The sequence below is a fragment of the Sinocyclocheilus rhinocerous genome, unplaced genomic scaffold, assembly GCF_001515625.1.
Source record: "Sinocyclocheilus rhinocerous isolate Xijiao unplaced genomic scaffold, SAMN03320098_v1.1 scaffold134, whole genome shotgun sequence".
Lineage (NCBI taxonomy): Eukaryota > Metazoa > Chordata > Actinopteri > Cypriniformes > Cyprinidae > Sinocyclocheilus > Sinocyclocheilus rhinocerous.
The window spans coordinates 175,070-195,623 of record NW_015631070.1 but is presented as its reverse complement, the minus strand read 5'-3'; the positions used below and the strand labels follow the sequence as shown (position 1 = coordinate 195,623).

General features: G+C 36.2%; 2 protein-coding genes across 2 annotated transcripts in view; both read left to right on the top strand.

Moving 5' to 3' along the window:
* The window catches only part of LOC107741489 (protein phosphatase 1F-like), an 11,425-nt gene extending 3,013 nt beyond the window's left edge, over positions 1-8,412 (top strand). Inside the window, exons 2-7 of the mRNA XM_016554230.1 lie at positions 1,511-1,641; positions 2,275-2,477; positions 2,700-2,888; positions 4,757-4,900; positions 5,986-6,079; positions 7,712-8,412. Of these exons, the coding sequence (XP_016409716.1) occupies positions 1,511-1,641; positions 2,275-2,477; positions 2,700-2,888; positions 4,757-4,900; positions 5,986-6,079; positions 7,712-8,049 (1,099 nt within the window). The 3' untranslated portion in view covers positions 8,050-8,412. The remainder of the gene's footprint in view (positions 1-1,510; positions 1,642-2,274; positions 2,478-2,699; positions 2,889-4,756; positions 4,901-5,985; positions 6,080-7,711) is intronic.
* Positions 8,413-12,833: 4,421 nt separating this feature from the next.
* Positions 12,834-20,554, top strand: part of LOC107741490 (mitogen-activated protein kinase 1) — a 31,089-nt gene continuing 23,368 nt past the window's right edge. The window contains exon 1 of the mRNA XM_016554231.1: positions 12,834-13,383. Coding sequence (XP_016409717.1) covers positions 13,244-13,383 — 140 coding nt within the window. The 5' untranslated portion in view covers positions 12,834-13,243. The remainder of the gene's footprint in view (positions 13,384-20,554) is intronic.

The following is a 20,554-nucleotide window of genomic DNA, read 5'->3' as shown; positions in this document are numbered from 1 at the left end:
TTTTTATCTCTTTCTTTATTGTAATATTTTTTTAAATATATTTTTTTATTATTTTAATCAATTCATTTATTGAGTTAGTTAGGTCTTATGTTTTATTATTTATTCAATTTTGAGTTTTTTTTTACACTATTTTTCTAAGCTAAGAAAAACTAAATATTTTTCAAAACTAAGCTTTTCCATGGACTCCCTTATTGGCCCCTGGGGGTTCCCTGGTTGCCAGTTTGAAAACCCCTGATCAATACTTTCGTTGCAACCAGAGTGTTCTCTCATTCCTGTCATTCCTGTCTTTCTCTCCCATTTGCTTTCTCTCGCTCTCTGTCTGGCATGATCTGTTTTCCTGACAGTATTTGCACCAGGTCAGCACGTTTCACTATGCATGAGCTGATTAAGAGATTTGGTGCTTTTTTCCCAGCGTACTATCAGTGGCAATCCAAGCGTTAAGTGAAAGCGATTGTGCAGAAGTTTTAAAGTTTCAATTTACAATGGAGTTTTTGTTTTATCTCTTTCGGTATCCTTTACTCTCTCTCCCCTGACGCATTTCTCGGGGCAGACTTCCTGTCTGTGGAATCACTATTGTTATACCCACTTCCTGACATTTAGACTTCATTTCCTCTTTGTTGGAAGCTGTGCCGCATTCAGAGTCTGCACAGTGCAGATTTGTCCGGTTTAACCCTTTTCGTGTCTTGATATAGGTCAGATGTGCATGTCGTTGCCGCAGCTCTTGACAAGTAGGACAAAAGGGAGTCATTTCCGACATCTTACTGTTATGTCATTAGATAAGATCTCACGCAGCCAAATGCTTCTTTTAAATAGACGTGTTGTTATGAGTGGGTGCTCGGGCCATTTGCCACTTGTTGCTCCAGCAGGCAAAGTGCTAAATCTAATCTAAAAACAGAGCAAATCACTAGTGCAAGATGTGCTTTTACTCCACGCTGTGTGAGAATCCACGAGTAGGATTTAGTAAATCCTAATTTAGGAGTAAATTAATTTAATGTCTAGTCAACACATTTTGTACACATTCTATCACATTCAAAAGTTTTTGTTCGGCAATTTTATTTTTTTTTTTAAGGAAATTAATACTTTTATTTAGCAAGGATGCATTAAATTGATCAAAAGTGACAGTAAATCATTTATAATATTACAAACGAATTCTATTTCAAATAAGACATGTTTCTTGAGCGGCAAATCAGCATATTAGAATGATTTCTGAATGTGACACTGAAGACTGGAGTAATGCTGCTGAAAATTCAGCTTTGCATCACAGGAATAAATTACATTAAAAATGCATTCAATTAGAAAACAGTTATTTTAAATTGTAATAATATTTCACCATATTATTACTGTTGTACTGTATTTTTGATCAAATAAATACAGCCTTGATGAGCATAAGAATTTTCTTTCAAAAACATTACAAAATCTTACGACCCCAAATTGTGGACGATAGTATAAGTTCACTTGAGCGTGTGTGTTATCACACTGTTGATATATGCGAGATGTTTATTTATTTTAGAAATGCCCCATCCTGGCTGGGTGCAGCGATGTGCAACGCTGCTGTCACGGAATTGCTTGAAGATGACCTTTCACCTCACTACTGCCCCAAAGATCCTGAACAGCAACCAGAGGATGAACAGGAAGCTGTTTGTGAGTGATTCACTTGATTTGGTTCTTGCTCTTTTCTGTTTGTGAAATGTAGGGTTATTAAACTCTTTTTAATACAAGTTAATAAGTTGGAAAAATAATAGTCAGATTATAAAGAGAACAGCAATACATTATATTGAGAAACTGAGAAATATATATATATATATATAAGAAATGTAAAAAAAATTCTTAATGCTTGAAAACTGAATTGCAAATTCTGCAGAGGCCTGGCGTTATTTTTCCATCTTTTTTTCTCTTGTGGTCTTGACATAAAGTTATTGTTAGAAAATCATTTTTAAAATCCCCCCAAAATTGCTTTACTATATCTAAATAGGTGACTAATAGGCTGACAATACTCATCAAAGTTAATGAATAAATATAAACAATTTACAATGACAATTTAATGCTGAGTTGCATCGCTGCCCTCTAGTGTTCAAACAAAAGTACTACATGAAGATTTGACAGATTTTACATTATGTTTGACAACTTATCTCTCCTAGGAAAAAGTATCAGTTCATGCTTGTTTTATTGATTGCTTGCATGATTTCAGTCTATATGTGTGATTTCGATGAACCTCTGTTTAAACACTAGCATCATGATGAGTGTGTGTGTGTGTGTGTGTGTGTGACTCTGCAGTGTTGCAGTCTGAGCCATTGCAGCGCCTCTTTATTAATAAATTGAGAGAGGTGTGTTTGGCCTGGCAGAAACAGCTGCCCAGTCCCATGTCGTCCTCATCACGGACACACAGCTGCTCCGTTCACGCCATTCGAAACACTCGCAGGAAGATGGAAGACCGTCACATCATCCTGAGAGAGTTTAACCAGCTTCTGGGACTGCAGGTAAGGCCGCCACAGCTTGCATTGTAGTAGGGATGCATAGGTAGATATTTAACCAATCCCATTCCCGAATATGCATATTTCCCTATTATATAATATGCAAAACGTTGTATGTCCAATTCAGTGGTCAGTTTTTATTTGATTGTCTTTATTGACTTTTCTGCATGGACTTTTTAGAAAAATTGGCTCTGAGGAATGAATCTGATTTCTGTTTGTTTTCCACAGGATGGTGTAGATCGAGAGTATTACGCTGTGTTTGATGGACATGGAGGGGTGGACGCTGCCACATATGTTGCCACTCACCTGCATATCATACTGAGCCAACAGGAGGCGCTAAAAAGCGATGCCGCCACAGCCTTCAAAAGCACCTTCACACAAACAGATGACATGTTCAAAATCAAAGCTAAGAGAGAGGTAAGAACAACCAATGAAAGTCTGAGACCACTAGTAAAAATGCTTGTATTTTTTATTTTCATTTAAAACTTTTTTTTATTACAAACTATACCATCAGCATATCAGTTTGAATCCTGAATTAATTGTAAAAAAGTTTAGAAGGCGTTAACATGCTCAATAGCACAGATTTGCTTAAATATCTTAAATATATCTTGGATATTTTTAAGAATTTATATTTTTAAATCCTATAACTTTTTATTTCTTGTTTCAAATAATTTACAAAGAAATAGCAGATTTTCAGTGTGATCTCAGATTTGTATGTGCAACACATAAATGAATCCACAACAAATCCAAAAAAACAACAAATCCACTTTTAAATATGCACTAGCAAATATAAACATCAAATACAGCAAGCTGACATTTATGATGGCTTCCTTCAAAGTGTACACTTGTTTTCCCTTAAACAGGTTTTTTATTTTATCAGTGCATCTGCTTCTGAAACACTGTGCACAATCAGTTTCAGCAGTTATATTATCTTTCCCCAAGCTGGTGCATTTTGTGGAAATTCACGATGGAAAGAAATCTTTTCACATCTCTCTCACTTCTTAAGATGCAACCGTTATGTGGATTGAATGTTCCTACGCTGTAATAAATACAGATAAATATAGTCAATGTTTCCCCCTGTGGTTGAATACATGGTAAGAAAACAGTGCAGGTTTGCTGCACGTCTCTGTCTGCCTCCACAGGTACGGATATGAGTAAGCACTTTCTGTTTCACTGGCACGGTCAGTGCACGTAAGCAAGAATCCATTTTACTGACAATAATTGACATGCACCTGAGAGTTTGTATGGACCAGTTGATACCACTCAATAAAACAACTAATGATTTAAATTTTTTTTTTAACTTTTGGAAAGACTTAAATTATACTGAATTCAGTTAGTTGAATGAAGTGTCGTTATCGGGTAAAATGAAATGGGGCAGTATTTTAAATATAAATGGGTAAATAAATTTTTTAAACAAATAAGATTTTTTTTTGCATTGTGAAATAACAGTTAAGCACCCCTTATCGAAATATTTAGTTCAAATGTGAATTATGTATTATTTTACTATTTTGTAATATAAAAAAAATATTTTATTAAAATCTATTATATTTGTATTAAATTCATCATTTTGATTGGTACCATTAATTTGAAACATAATAGCACAATAAAAATTTAATTATTTGACATTATGTATTTGACATGATTATTTGATGAATTAAGTTTTACTTAAACTTTAATGGAAATATATTATTTAATTATATTTTAATTGAGATATATTATGTAATTTATTTAGTGCAGTTAATCTCAACATAATAGTATAAAAGTTCTTAAATATTTAAATATAAATTTGTAAATTAATTTTTTGACTCAACAGGATTTATTAATTTATTTTAGCGTTTTGAAAATATTTACATGGAAATTAAGCACTCGTTGCAAAAATATATTGATAGAATTAGAATGTATTATTATTTATGTTTATAATATAAAAATGTTTTAAATGATAAAATTCTTTATTAAATTCATTATTTAATTTAGTGCAGTTAATTTTGAAAGTAATAGGACAATAAAATTGAAATTGTGATTTGAATAATTTGACTGATTGTAATCAGATTTAAATTAATCAACTGCCAGCCCTAGTTTTTGTAAATGGTGGTAGTATTGGTTTCACTGACTTTAGTTCATGCTGATTTAAAAATAAATTTTCTCACAGTACTGCTTTAATATAAAATAGTATAACAATTACTGTATTACAGTAATTAGAATCATAATTATTAAACAAAAAATGTGACACTCATAGTGACCACTGGATGGCAAACTAAACATTCATTTGTGTTGGTCTTGTTCAGCGTCTGCGCAGCGGCAGCACTGGTGTGGCGGCCTTACTGACCTCTGATCGCCTGACCGTCTCCTGGCTGGGTGACTCTCAAGCTGTGCTGGTTCGACAGGGAGAACCAGTGACCCTAATGGACCCACACAAACCTGAGAGAGAGGTATGACACACTACAAGCCACTGCTGATCAATAGAAACAGAACCACAAGAGCGTATCAGATGCTTCTCTGTTCTCTGTGAGCAGCTGAAATGTGAGACAGAGGAAGCGACTGCTGACCACATGCTGAATCAATATTAGCAGTGTTGCTGCATAGTTACTACAGCCACTGAATGCCAAAAGCATCAGAACGGTCCTTAGAGAGGCACCGACTGACTTAAGATCAGCGATTCTGCACATGATTTGCGAAATAAATACTTAAAGGCAGGGTATGTGATTTTTCAAAAACACTTTAGAAAACTGATTCGGGCCGAATCGCAAAACAAACTTGTTGCCAATCAGCAATAAGGGGCGTGTCTACTCGTGATGTGGAGGAGAGAGCGTTCAGTGCATGGGACGGACATTAGCCGAGCTGAGCGACAGAAAGATAGAGATGGCGGATAAAAAACAAAAGAAGAAAACGTCTGCGGAACGATAAGGCAAGAAGTAGGACCCGTGTAAATATCGGATCAGCTTTCCAGCGCTGGAGAGAACTCAAGGAGCGGAGGCCTGCGATCGGACGCCGAGGTTGCTTTGTTTCTTCTCAATAGGTGAGTAACACCGTGTCTACAACAACTAAAGTCTGCCTACACTGGACGCGATCAAACGACCGTTGAAAACCATTTGAAATTTGTGTCAGCACGTCATAAATAGAACCCGGCAGCAGTTTTCTGTCGGGATTTGTTGCGCCGCGCCACTCACGTCCGTAGACACGGTGTAACATTAGTTTTGCTTTGTTTCACAGAACTAATCGTTGCCTGGGTTGCATACGTATATGTGGGGCAGAGCTATCAAAATAGGGGCAAGACCCTTTTGGGGTAGGGGCGTGTTTGTTTTGGTGATTTCAAATATCAACATTGGCTACCAGAAATCACTTACTCTGCCTTTAAGTGATAGAGTAATAATGATGCAATGCATGCAAACAATCTGAACGTCTATAGAGGCGTATCATTCTCATATTATTCTTTGAATTTAGCGAAATATAGGGGTTTGCTGTTGTGAAAGCTCCAGGCTGTATCTTGAATGTTTGTGCTTGTGTTTCTGTGCAGGATGAGAAGAAAAGAATCGAGGATCTGGGTGGATGCATCGCTTTCATGGGTTGTTGGCGGGTAAATGGGACCTACGCCGTTTCCAGAGCAATAGGTGAATGTCTTGCAACCAAATCAAAAAACAACATTCTTGAGTATTTACAAGTGTGGGTGGTACAATATTCAAGATATTTGAATATTCAGCAATGTGAATATTTCACTGAATTTAAAGGTGCTGTATGTAGGATTGACACCGAGTGGTTGAACTAGGTATTGCAGTCCAAATTCAAAATATTGGAGAGGGTTTTTTTCACCTGGCCCCTCCTCCTCAGACTTGATGCACACGCAGGTTGCCAGATTGACGACACCAACAGGAACGAGCGCACTTGACGATGAATGAAATGAAATGCGCTGTGTTTTCCGCCAACTGGCAACCCGGGGTGCCGAAATACAATTGGGTAAACTGGCAGTGGGCGGGTTTCACAAACCAAAACAGAGACCAACATTTTCAAAGGAGAACAACTGACTGTAGCATTGTTTTTCAGATAAACAAGTATGTTAACTTAGCATGTTTTTTAAATATCTGCTAACATATTATAGTATTTTTATGCTTTAGTACACACCTTTATTGTGCTTTTTATGTGTTCAAGATTAATAATAGCACCTCTGATATAAACTTCAGTAGCAAAGATTTAGTCAGTTTGATTTATGTTCATGAATCAGTTCAGAAACTCTGATTCAACAATCATTGGCATCATTGCTCAAAAATGTTCATGGAAGCTTACTTGCTTGTGTTAATAAAATATATGTAGGTATATATTGCTAATTATTATGATGCTAAATTGGTGGAAATAACATAAAACATAATTGTTTATGTAGTGAGAAATATGTCCTGATTTATTTTTAATTAGATACATATATTTCTACATATATTTAACATTTTGAATCTATAAAAAAAAACTAAAAAACAAGTCATAATCAATATATCGACTTATCGCGCAATATATGTACATGACCTCAATCATTTTTGGTGACGCAATATATCGCCCATTATATTTACTTAAATTAATGTCACCATGTTTTGTACATTCCACTTGTGCCTGTGTCTTTTGCAGCTTCTCGTACATAACGTGGTGTGAATTATGCTGTTACATTATGATTATATATTCAGTAGTATAAAATGGTCTTAAAATGACAATAATATTGCTTATCGCAATTATTTCTGGGGCAATATATTGCACAACAAATAGTTGTTATCGTGACAGGCCTATTCAGGGCAAATCGATAAATATCAGGATATATAGAGAAAATCTGATATTTTATATTGTTTTGTAAAATGTATTGATTTAGTGCTTAAGAAGCATAATAATAATGTTGAAAACAGTTGTGCTGCTTAATATTTTTTTGTGGAAACCATAACTTGTTTTTTCAGGATGTTTCATGTGTAGAAAGGTGGAATAAAGATTTTGAAAAATATATTTTTTTAACAGTATAAATGTCTTTACTCTCAATTTTGATCAATTTAATTCATCATTGCTGAATAAAAGTATTAATTTATTAATTATTAATTACATTAATGAAAAGTATGAATTTAATGGCTAATACAGTTTTTTTCTCTCTCTCTCTCTCTCTCTATATATATATATATATAGAAAAATGTATAAATAAATAAATAATAAAGATAGATTGGTAGATTGCAAGGTAGTAAAATACATTTTATATAATTTCTTTTTCTAACCCTCAATAGGTGATTTTGATCAGAAGCCGTACGTCTCTAACGAAGCTGATTGCTCCTCGATCCAGCTGAACGGGCATGAAGATTACATTCTGCTTGCTTGTGACGGCTTCTTTGACGTGGTTCGGCCTGGGGACGTCCCTGAGCTGGTCCTGGAGGCTCTGAGGGAGACCGGAGGCTCGGGGGACGATGTGGCCCAGGCTCTGGTGGCCCATGCTAAAGCTGCTGGATCCAGTGATAACATCACAGTTCTCTTGGTGTTCCTCAAGGATCCGCAGCAGCTTCTGACCTACGAGACGAGTTCCAGAGCAGAGCCTGAAGGAGCTACGGCTGCAGCCACAGGGATCTGAAAGGGGTTAACAGGAAGAAATTGTCCATGATAGAACCAAAATCATCTGGAATGATATTTTGAAAGAGTTGTTGCATTTGAAAAGAATATGCGATTGTTGAGGTTATCCGAAACGAGTCCAGTCATGCATTCAGATGAAAGCATCGAACGCAGGTGAAAGGCGTTTCCTCGTTATATGTTTTTTTTTTTTTCCAAGAATGTCTGATCTCTGGTCATTTATTAACTCTCTTTGTTGCTACGTTTGAACTTGCCTTCATTTTTAAACAACATGTTTCTATCTTTTAACTATTTGCCTTGTTTTTACCAGCTTATATTTACATTAACTGCTGCTTAAAGAAATAGTTCACCTAAAAATAACAATTCTGTCATCAATTAGTCACCCTCATGTCATTCCAAACCTGTATTACTTTCTTTTTTTTCCTTCTGTGGAACTTAAAAATATATATTTTGTTGGTAGAAGAATGTACAATGTTTCCCATTGATGTCCATTGTATGGACAAAAAATGCAATGGAAGTCAATGGGAACCAAATCTGTTTAGTTAACAACATACTTCAAAATATCTTCTGTTGTGTTCAACAGAAAGCAAGAAATGCATACAGGTTTGAAACAACATGAGGGTGAGGAATTAATGCCAGGATGTAAATTTTTGGATGGACTATCTCTTTAATATCTCATAAACAATGTAATAATACCTTACAGACACGCGTAAAGCAAATGCGATTATTTATAAACAATGTAATACCTTACAGACATGCGTAAAGCAAATGCAATTATTTTTTTCCGAGCGTATTTTGTTGGTTGCGCTCCCTATTTGATACGACTGTTACAGTGGAGAGAAAACCGATGTGAATAGTCTTAACACATACAGTATTGCGTGGCATTTCGGACCACACCGACTTCGATAATGAAATAACCGACCATAAGGCCTTCAGCTCTGTCAGCAGAGGTACTAATCCAGTGTTGTAGGTGGTTAGTATTTTTAAAACTGTTATTTATTTGACAAAAAAGTATTTATGGCTGTACTGTACTGTGTAAACGCGCTCTTTAATGTGCCAAAACTGTATTTACAAGTCTGACTTTGTCAAGATCGTCTCTCTGTTGCTGCAGCTTTTCACGAAGCAGTTTTTCGAAATGTACAGTAAACCTTTATTTATGCATATTTCATATTCGTTTTGTTACAGTGCCTTTCCCCCCCCAAATATCAGTGTTAATGCTGGCGTGTGCGTGTTGGTGTTATATTATCATAGCCAGACTTTGCAAACCGCACATCCTGCATGCTGCAAGTCGTCTCACGTTACGGCCGCTCAATATTTTGAAAGTGACGAGTAGCTGATATAGTAGCACAGTCACTATAATGTGATAAGGCCAAGAATATCGCCAACCTAATGGATACCGAATGAGGAAGGTGAAGACAGAGAGATGAGATGTTGATTTGGTGTTTTTATATGGAGAAAATGTCTCATTTGGTTCAGTCTAATGCATTCTGTATTTGAATAAAAGAGTGCAAATGTCCGGATTTGTATCTTAGAATGTATATAATTGAGTATATTTTAAGTTTTCCACAAAATACAGTGGCATCTTAAGTCTGAGGCTATTGGAAATGTGGGATTTAAATTCATTTGGAGATCATTTTTAATGTTTTTAAAACAAGTCTCTTATGCTCACCACAGCTGCATTTATTGGACCAAAATACAGTCAAAACTGTTATTTTGTTATCTATTACAATCTGTTTTCTATTTTTAATTGAGTATATTTTAAGTTTTCCACAAAATACAGTGGCATCTTAAGTCTGAGGCTATTGGAAATGTGGGATTTAAATTCATTTGGAGATCATTTTTAATGTTTTTAAAACAAGTCTCTTATGCTCACCACAGCTGCATTTATTGGACCAAAATACAGTCAAAACTGTTATATTGTTATCTATTACAATCTGTTTTCTATTTTAATGTATTTTCAAATGTATTTTCAGCATCATTACTCCAGTCTTCAGTGTCACATGATCCTTCAGAAATCACTCTTAATGTGCTGATTTGCTGCTCAAGAAACATTTCTTATTATAATCCATGTTGAATTTTATAAAGACCTAAGTCTTCGACAAGATTATGTATTTCTTTCACTTATAATTGATTGATGGTTCTATAATCCATGTTGAATTTTATAAAGACCTATTTTTTTTCTGTCAGTCTTCAGAAATCATTATAATATGCTGATTTGGTGGTCATGAAAAATCAAACGTGAAAACATTGTAAAAGTCTTTACAGCCATTAATCTAATGCATCACTGCTGAATACAAATATTAATTATGAAAAAAAAAAAATTTAATGAAATCTTACTGAGCCCAAATATATATATATTTTTTATTTTTTGATGAGTATAAAACAAAGACACTTCATGATGTAGAAGCGTGTTCACTAGTGGTCTCAGACTTTTGGATTCCACTGTATATAATAATAAACATGGTGTTATTTCCCCTAGATTGACAAATATTGCATATTGCTCATCCGTTTTAGATATGGGATATTAATTCTGCATTACGTAATTTTTGTAATTGCCAATGACTCTAAAAGCCAAAAATCTATGCACATTATCAGCGATGATCTCATATAATTCATTAGGAAATGGGATGTGCCAATGATGGGAATTTTGTGACATCACAGTTGTTAATTATAGTCTTTAAAAATGCCTTATTTTTTCTCATAATGTGAATGCTATCATTTACTCACCTTCATGTTACTCGAAACCAGTATGACTTTCTTCTGTGAAACACAAAAGAAGATCATTTGAAAAATGTTTTTTGGACCCCACTGACTTTTATAGTATGGACAGAAAAAACAGCTAAAATATTCTTCAGAATATCTATCAGTAATTGATGACAGAATTTTCATTTCTGGGTGAACTATTCCTTTACGTTCACATTAGTGCCAAATGACATTGTTCATTCAGAATGTGTTTTGCTCTTGACGGTGTCTTTGTACTTAGTATTAAAAGTTGGATTTTCATAGGGTTCGAGCACTGAACTACTTCTGTGTTTTTGTCCAGTAGAAAGGAACGATCATGAAACGTATGCATCACTAGATTTTATGCTGTTGTGCATTTTTATACACTTTTCGCCTGCAGTATTTTAATTTTTTCACAGGACATTTTGTAATTGTTGCTGTTTGTACTAAAAAGTGAACATAAATCATAGGAACACATGGGTTTAACAGCTCTCAATAGTACATGATAAAGTGCCTTATCTTTATGTACTTTTTAGAATCATCTTTGTACAGTACAGGCAACTTAACTGATAAACCTAAGTGAGCTGACTCTTTTCAGACCTAATTTTGCATATCATTTACCTCTACTGCTGATCTTGTGTGTAAGTAAGGTTTTATACTGGATCAAATAATACAAATAATTCCGCACCGAGTGTACAATACTACAGTGAATCTTCTACCTAAATGTTCTTGCATGTTGTAAATGTTTGTCAACGTCTGATAAACAGCTGAATGTGATTGTTGTCCTGTGGTATTTTCCTGCAGTTTTTAATGCAACTTTTTGTGGATTTATAACCAGTGACACAAGCATTGGGCTTTAATCTGATATAATGTGAATAAAGTACTTTTCACATCAGTTTGGTGTCTGGATTTGTTACTGCACTAATAGTTGCCACAGCTGACAGTGTTAGTTTAGCTGTCTCTAGTCACTTTAGTTTACCATGGTCTCCTTTCACACTTACACTCTCCTATGAGAAGATTTGTCCGACTGATTATAATAGGTAGGCCAACATCTTTGTACTTTATTTACTATGGCTTGTTAACTGAGGGGTGTTACAGAGTATTTGTTAAATATAGCTAACAAAATATATATTGTGTGTTGGATTGGTCCAGACGCTACACTTAAATGGTATATGATAGTACCTTAATATAAAGGGTCATATTAGTACTTAATAGTACTTAAAGTGTATATATTACTACCTTTCGAAAGACCCAGTGACAGTTTTGTATCTTTTATATGAGGGTAGCCATACTTGAATCTTTTACTATGCAATTAAATATGCATAACAGCTTTTTCATCAGTTTCGAAAACCCAAACAAACCTTCAAATAAATGGCGAAGTACTAAAGGAGTTGACTTGTTTGTTGGATACATGAGAAACATGCATTCAGTAGTCTGATGATGATGATGATGATGGTGGTAAACAAACCAGCCTGTTTCAGAGGTTTTTCCCCCTTTCCAGCAAGTTCATCATGGAAACCATCATAAATAAAACAGCACATATTTCTAGGTTTCCTAACATTAATATTGACGTTTTAAGAATATGTTGTATATAAAAATAAACAAAAAGAACCTGCTGATTCAGATAACACCAGTTCTGCTACACTATAAAAATGATTTTTTTTGAAGCTGTAAATAAATAAAAAGATTAATGGAGTGTCAGTGTTACTTGCCGTTATTTGTGAAATTTACTAGCTTTTTCTGAGTGAAAATTGTTTGTATATCTTACACAATTTTTTTAGTTTACATTTAACATTTCGCACAAGATCACAAATCAAATGATAACCCAGACGTGATTTTTGTCCTGTAAATTTTTTGTTTGCAGAGAACTATAAAATACATTAAACAGAGAACTAATTGTCTGTCACCCGTGTAGCTCATTTATAGGCCTAACGTTAATTGTTTAAACGGGTACAAATAGTCTCCCAAACATGATACATCTGTTTATAATTTCCTAATAAGCAGATTCACAATATTATCTGCAACCATTGTAAAACCTACCCATCAAAAATCCCGATTTATCAACAGGTTCTCCTCGCCTGACTTCGTAAATTAAAGCATCTTTAAACCTCTGGAGAAATGAAGTGTAACTTCTATCTCTATGGTAACCACTCTCCGCTGCCTGCCCACGTGATCTGCTCCGTTACTTCCTGCTGCAACGCTCTCGCTCTCTCTCGCTGCCGCTGCCGCCTGCAGTCGCGCAGATTGCTATCACTATATATATATATATATATATATATATGCCAGTCAACACAACACTTCAGCCGCTCCTTTCCTTTCACTACGACGCGAAGACTTCGGTTTAGTTTAACCACGTCGCTTATCCTGCCTCCTGCGGAGTTTTCTTCAGCCTAATTGCTTTTCCCGAGCTTCATAAGCTGCTTTGGGTAAGAAAAGCGCGTTTGTAGTGCGTGTAAAGGCAGCTCAGTTTCTCAGCAATGGCGACAGCAGCGGTATCTGCCCCTGCTGGCGGCGGCCCGAACCCCGGTGCCGAGATGGTCCGCGGTCAGGCTTTCGACGTCGGGCCGCGCTACAGCAACCTCTCGTACATCGGAGAAGGCGCATACGGCATGGTTTGGTAAGATGCTAAACACGTTACGCTTTGTTACAGTTGTTTTTCCGAGGATATTAATTATGTTTCCTTTTGTCGCTTGCTTGGATTTGTTCATTCAATCACAGCGCAGTGCACCAGACCCCCACATCTCTCGTTATCGTGCTGCTTCTGCTTGAAACCAGTTGCATGCACTTTTCTTTTTTTGACTTTTAAGCTTAGTTTTAGATGTGCATTAACAGAGACAAGTTCCCACTGAGTCTAACATCTGTCAATGCACTTCTAATCATGAGTTGGTGATTCATTATTTAATCATTTGCGTTGCAGATTTAGTTTAGGCTATTTATTTTTCTGTCTCTCAAGAATATTTTGTTGCATTAGCTTTTTATGTTGTATTAACTCTATGGCATTGCAATTAAATTCAGATCATCTAAATAGATTTTTAAGTTGTATCTATTATACAACAATGCTACTACTATAATGATTTTTAGATCATGTTAAATTGATTTAATACAGATTTGCAGAAATTCTTTATGCACTCGTGCATGATCTGTGGGGCAGTTCCAGTCTGTAAATCCCAAGGTATCGGACTGTTTTAGCTAAGACCAGACATCAGGCATGGATCAAAACTTAATAGAGGTGTACATGTGAAATTTGCTCAGTGCTTTTCCAGGAATGTCAAGGTGGCAGGGCTCTCCAGGGCAGCGTGGGTGCGGGCTTCCCAAGGTTGTGCAAAACTAATAGGAACAAGAGGCACTTGGATGCGCTTCGCTGTTGGATCTGCCCACGAAAAACAGTTGAAATTGATAGTGCTCGAGTTGGACCTACAGCCCTAACTTTAACATCCTAAAGTGCATGAGCATCATTTTCCAAATATAAATGTTTCACTAGCTTCCCAAGACTTGGCAAATGTTCTCCAATTTGTAAATCAAATCTGTATACAGACAGATTTATACACTGGTTTTGAAATTGTATAACAAAGGAGAATTGTTGTGGTGAAGTTTCATGCTAGCTTTGTTACAATTGAGAGACTGCTGGCTCAAGTTTGCAGTCTGATGGCCCATCTGTTCTGGTGAGAGGAGTCCGTTGGCTAAACGAATGAGCTCATCGCTGGCAGGCCTAGTTTTGCTCCTCTCGCATGGATGAATGAATGGTTCACACCCACTCCAACAGCTACAGAGTAGAACAAGCCACCCTGGGTTGACTGTCATATGGACATGTAGGCCTGTAACATGTTGTGCTGAACAGGCTGTAACGGTACTGAAGCCTTTGTGCAGCCTTGCTTTTGACTGACAACAGCCTTCGCAAAAGAGTTGGAGTAAAGAAGAATCTTGATTAATAATTATCAACAGAGCAGAATACCAATACACCGTTATACTGGAGACAAGCATGACAGTAGGCATCTTAAATGATGTGCCCTTGTATTAGTTATATGGTGTGTTAGTTATATTCATTAGAGCCCGACCGATATATCGTTTAGCCGATATTATCGGCCGATATGAGCCTGTCGCCGATATATCGGTATCGGCGACTATGCCGTCAATATGAATTTTTTTTTTACAGAACATATAACGCAGATGAAATGCTTCTGAATGATGTAATTACTTAGTTTGTCCAGCAGAGCGCCCTCCATTGTTTGCTACTGGCGACCCAGGTCAGTGTAGTGTAGAGATGCGTGGATGAGCTCAAACTTCACCCGAGTCCGCTGCTTCAAATGATCCGCCCGCCACCCACCCGCACCTATATTTGATCGTCACATTACAATGATTCTAATTCTTAGTTTTGCATGATGATATGATGAATGGATGGTTCATTTTTAACAGCAGATTCAGTGACGTTAGAGACTAGAGCTGATCTGCGCATCACGGCACGTGTCTGCGGCGCATTAAAGCCTGTGTTACGGCCACCGGCGCTGATCGTGGCCACTCAGTCAATGCTGTTTATACCGGCCGCGCCGCGGCCCAGAACTCATGCTCATTGTAATCAGTGATGTTGTCACTGGATGCAGTAAACTGATGCCTCGTTCTATTTATGACGTGCTGACACAAAGTTCAAATGATTTTCAACGGTCGCTTTGTCGCGTCCTGTTGCGGCGCAGACACGGTGTCAGCATAGTCAGTCAGTATAGTCAGTAACGTAGCAGATTGAAAAGTTAGTATCTTTCTGCAGTCCAATAGACGGGTGGTTTGAGTCTGTTGAATGGTGATTTAATGCTACGTTGTCACCTAGTTGGAGAGACTCGATGCTAAGTAAATAAACAACAATGTCCCCGTCTTTTAATCTCACTCTTATGAATTTATACATTTTTATGATTGTTTGAAAATGTTTTATTGACAAATAATTTTGAATCAAAGATATTAAAACCAAATACTAATAAATAACCATTATTCACTTGGTATATTTATTGTATCTCTCTTAGCACTTTGCTGTTGCTGTCATTTGTCTGCATAATATTACATAATATTTACATGACAATATGTTTCTCAGTATTTGAGAACGATTTGCTTATGTGCAAATAAAATATAGCAGCAAGTCATTAGATTTAGAAAGAAGTTACATGGGTATTAAAAAGCAATTTTTGGCATCAAATTAATTTTGTTGTTCATAGTTTTCATCCTGGTGCGGCATTAAATCACACGATCTGTCATTTGAGATGTTTAATGTGCACAAACTAGTTTTACTGACATCTATTTTGAAATATCCTTACAAAGATCTGCTGATGTCATCGGCTACTCAAGTATCCTCTAATATGCTTTGAATCCCACTGAGAGTGAATTTTATCTAATAGTTCCTTTAATTCAGATTCTCAGCGGTGATCCCATTTTTGGAGTATTATAGAGGTGCTTCTGATATAAATGCTGCACTGCCGATAGAGAGTTCTGGATGATCTAATGGATTTTGCATTCTGCATTACACCCCTCTGTCCATGCAAAATAAAGACACGCTGTTACCATTGGCAGTGGTTTTCGGAAACCAGTAATGCAAGTCACAAACAATGGGCCGTTTGATCACAATCAGATGCCGATTTCCTTGAATCCTAGAATACTTCTCTTGTACACACACGTTCACTGTTGTGAGAGCATCTACAGATATTCTAAACCGATGACGTCCATGATCCAGGATCTGTTTTCTGTATTTGCAAACACAAAACCGTTTCAGTAACTGCAACTGCTGGTCAGTTTCTTCCAATAGCATCCATGGGCCTGGCGTTCGCTGAGAGGCCCCCAGTGATGTAATAGCTGGAGAATGTGGTGTTTAGCTGTGTTACTGAGGGAGGTTGGGAACAGGCTGGGTTTCAGTTTTAAACCAGAGAGTGAGTGAATGAGCAAAGAGAGGGCAGGAAATGGAAGGGAAGGGGCGGGTAAGTGGATTTAGGAATGGAGAAAGTGAGGCGAAAGGCTGCAGTCCATTTTGTTGTTCTGCTGCACTGAAGCGGTGATTCCCGTTACCGTATGTGTGCGCATACAAGCACTTGCTCCCATTGTATAATGGGGTCTAATTACTGGAGGTGACGTCCGCTGTAGATTCATATGGCAAGTGTAATTAAGCTGTATTCTAGAGTCTTAAATACAGCTTTTAGTGTTTTAGGTATAAATGAACGAGATGTTAAATATAATCTGGATATTAAACGCATGTTGTCACACTTGCAGATTGAGGATATGGTTTCTAGGGTTGGGCGACGTCTACCAAATTGGCTTCGGACGATGTCTGCAGTGAAACATCGTGATGGACGATGACATCGGGGGGCGGGTCGGGGTTCGGGGTGTGCCCCGAAGCATGAAACAAATAACGCCTTATAGGGAGCCACTAAAAGGTTAGCCGTTTGCTAGCGGTAGCCTGTTGCATTACAGTACATGAAAGTTCACTTACCACATACACAGAGTATGGAGAAATGTCTGATAGGACGATGGCGAATAATTTGCAGATCCTGAGCACCAATGACAAACATCTAATCTTGTCAAATGTGTGATAAGTACTGCCGCACCATAGTATAGAGTCCTTGTGATCGTGAATCTCAAACGTGAAAGTAAAATGAGAGCGCGCAATCGAAAGCGGGTTTCAATTGCGAGAAAAAGTATTGAAATATTTTTTTTTATCCGCCCATCTCGTAGGCTATTTATTCCCTTTAGGGTTTCCGTAGTACACTTAATTTCCTTTACGAACACGGAACTGGGATGCGGCGGATTGCGGGAGAGGGGGTGGGGTGACATCACGATGTCAGCTTAACATCGTGATGTCTGTCAGCCATCGACGATGGCATCTTCTGTCGGCCCAACCCTAATGGCTTCCAGTTACAAAATGAAATTGGCATAATTTTTGCATGCCTAAATAGTGTCCATGACAGAGCCCGTAGATGCTGTGGGGTTTATTATGGAATATTACATACACGTCTCAAAGCATCACCAAAACGTTTGATTGAGCTTGTGCTAGACCATATATTCCTAACTATTAGATATTTAAAGGCAATTATTGTTGAAAAAAAAGGTAACACACTTGACAGTAATGTCTCATTTGGTAACATTAGTTAATCCATTAGCTAACATGAACTAACAATTAGTAATATATTTTTGACAGCATTTATCAATGTTTCTTCATGATCCAACAGTCTTAAACTTAAAGCTAGATTTACAATATTAGTAACTGTGGAAATGTGTCTTTACAAGTCGGTGAAAAAGGTCCATGTATTAATAAATGTTGGTATAACTTTAACTAAGATTAATAAATGCTTTAGAAGTACTGTTCATTGTTAGTTCATTTCACTATTATAAGTAATATTGACAAACGAAACCTAATTGTGACCTTAAAATGGTACCAATAATCTCTTAAACATTTCTGTTAAAAGTGCTCTTGGGGGGAAAAAACAATCATGTATTTCATACACCGTTATTGCAGTTTGTTTTTCATTTTCAAAAATAATTGCATTCATCGCCTAGATCACTCTGAAATCCATATGAATTTTAAAAGTGCCCCATTCAAATGTAAATATTATTTACTGATATCTTTTATGTTGTATGCTCTTGTCTGCAGTTACCAGAGAAATGAAAAGTCACTGTAATTTTACAAATGAATGTAAACTTTTTAATTGCTATTCAGCTCACATGACCGTGATCAGATGCATTTATTAGTTGGTGTTCAGTTGATTCATAATATTTGTCAGCAGTTGGTATTTGTTGTGGACGTAACTTGATTTATGCATCAATGATTCTGAAATCTGCAGAGATTGTGTGTGTTCCTTTGACTTTGACTACTATGTGTTGTTACTTGCCGGTTTAATTCTCCAAAGTTTCGCAACACTGATGTGGTGTGTTGTTGCAGAAGTGGCTCTGTGGGCAGCGTCTCTAAACCATGAGGAGGAATGCTGCAGGACTGACTACCAGTTACAGTTCCTCTTAGTGTTTGCTCTGGAGGGCATGACCCTGCCTCTGTATGTACTTCATAAAGTTTGTCTCAGTGCTGTGGTCTTAATGCTGAAGTAAAAGTGAATTTGTCTCTTGATTACTTCACTTAGCATGCAGATATTTGTGGGAAACATTGGAACTCGTAGTTGAGCTGTTGCTAATTATATCAGCTGTTTTTGGATTTTTGTCAGTAAGTGCATGAAACTGTTTTAATCGCTAGATTATAAAACATTGTTTTCATTTCCAAACATTATCTTCTGTTAGGTACAGAACATAATGCTCTAGCTTCAATTTCAGTCTGAACTTTAAATTCACTGTGCTTTTTTTCTTCTTCTTAATTTTCTACAAACAGCTTTCACTAATGTCATAAAAGCATCCATCTGCTAATTGGGCGGCTTCTGCTTTAATTTAATTCGTAAAATTGCTTGATTTAGAACTTGGTGGTAAGCACTGTCAAAATAAGAGCTTCTTTGGAGTTCTCCTACTTTAGACTGCCATTTGTTCCTTACACATCTGGTAATTAACTGGTAACACTTTACAATAAGGTCTAATTTGTTGACATTAGTTCATGCATTAGCTAACATGAACTAACAATGAGCAATATATTATTGTACAGCATTTATTTGTCTTTGTTAATGTTAGTCAATAAAAATAGAATGTCTGATTGTTTGTTAATGTTATGTCACAGTACATTAAAGGAATAGTTCACCAAAAATATTTACTCACCCTCAGGCCATTCAAGATGGAGTTTATTTCTTCATCAGAACAGGTTTGGAGAAATGTAACATTACATCACTTGTTCACCAATGGATCCTCTGCAGTGAATGGGTGCCGTCAGAATGAGAGTCTGATAAAAACATCACAATAATCCACAAGTAATCCACACCACTCCAGTGAAGTGAAAAGCTGCATATTTTTAAGAAACAAATCCATCGAGGCATTTTAACTTTTTAAACATTGCTTCTGGTCCATAATAACACTTCCTCCAGTGAAAAAGTCCTATACATTTGTTTAGAAATGTTTTGAACTGTTTTCACTGGTAAACAGTGATTGATCTCTGTATATTTCTCTCCTGATTCAGAAAAGATGACTTTCCCATTGGAGAAAGCAATATTACTGATAGAGGACTTTTTAGCTGGAAACAATTGTTTGGAGTGAAAACATCTTAATGGATTTGTTTCTTATAATCGCACAGCTTTTCACTTCAAAAGATGTTAATTGATGGACTGGATTCGTGTGGGTTACTTGTAGATTACTGTAATGTTTTTAGGGCTGCCACTAACGACTATTTTTATTTCGATTATCGATTAATCGATTAATCTTAACTATTAATTTCCCACAAAAAATCAACAATTTCACTTAAGAATATTTTATTAAACCATATTTTATTAAACCAGATGAAATCCAAATTTCTATGAAATCCTTTTTTTAAAGCAAAAGTAAAGTGCAACAGAGTGCAAGAAGCAAGTGTCCATCTCATAGTCCAAATCACTGAAATCAAAGTTCAGTATTATAGTGTAAGAATGACAGCATATCCACATGTTATAGTCTACTAATATTAAAATTATAATAAAAAAACACTTTTTAAAGGAGTTTTTACCAGAAATGTTATTTACCAGAATTTATTTAGGAGAAAAATGTAAATGTGCAGTATTTCTGAAAAAAAAGAAGAAAAAAAACTTTTTAAATTTTTTAAAATAAAATCAATTAATTGGAGATGCTTCCTATAATTATAATATTATTTTTTTGTGGTAATACAAATAGATGTAAGTGAACAATAGCCTTTAAAATTACTTAAA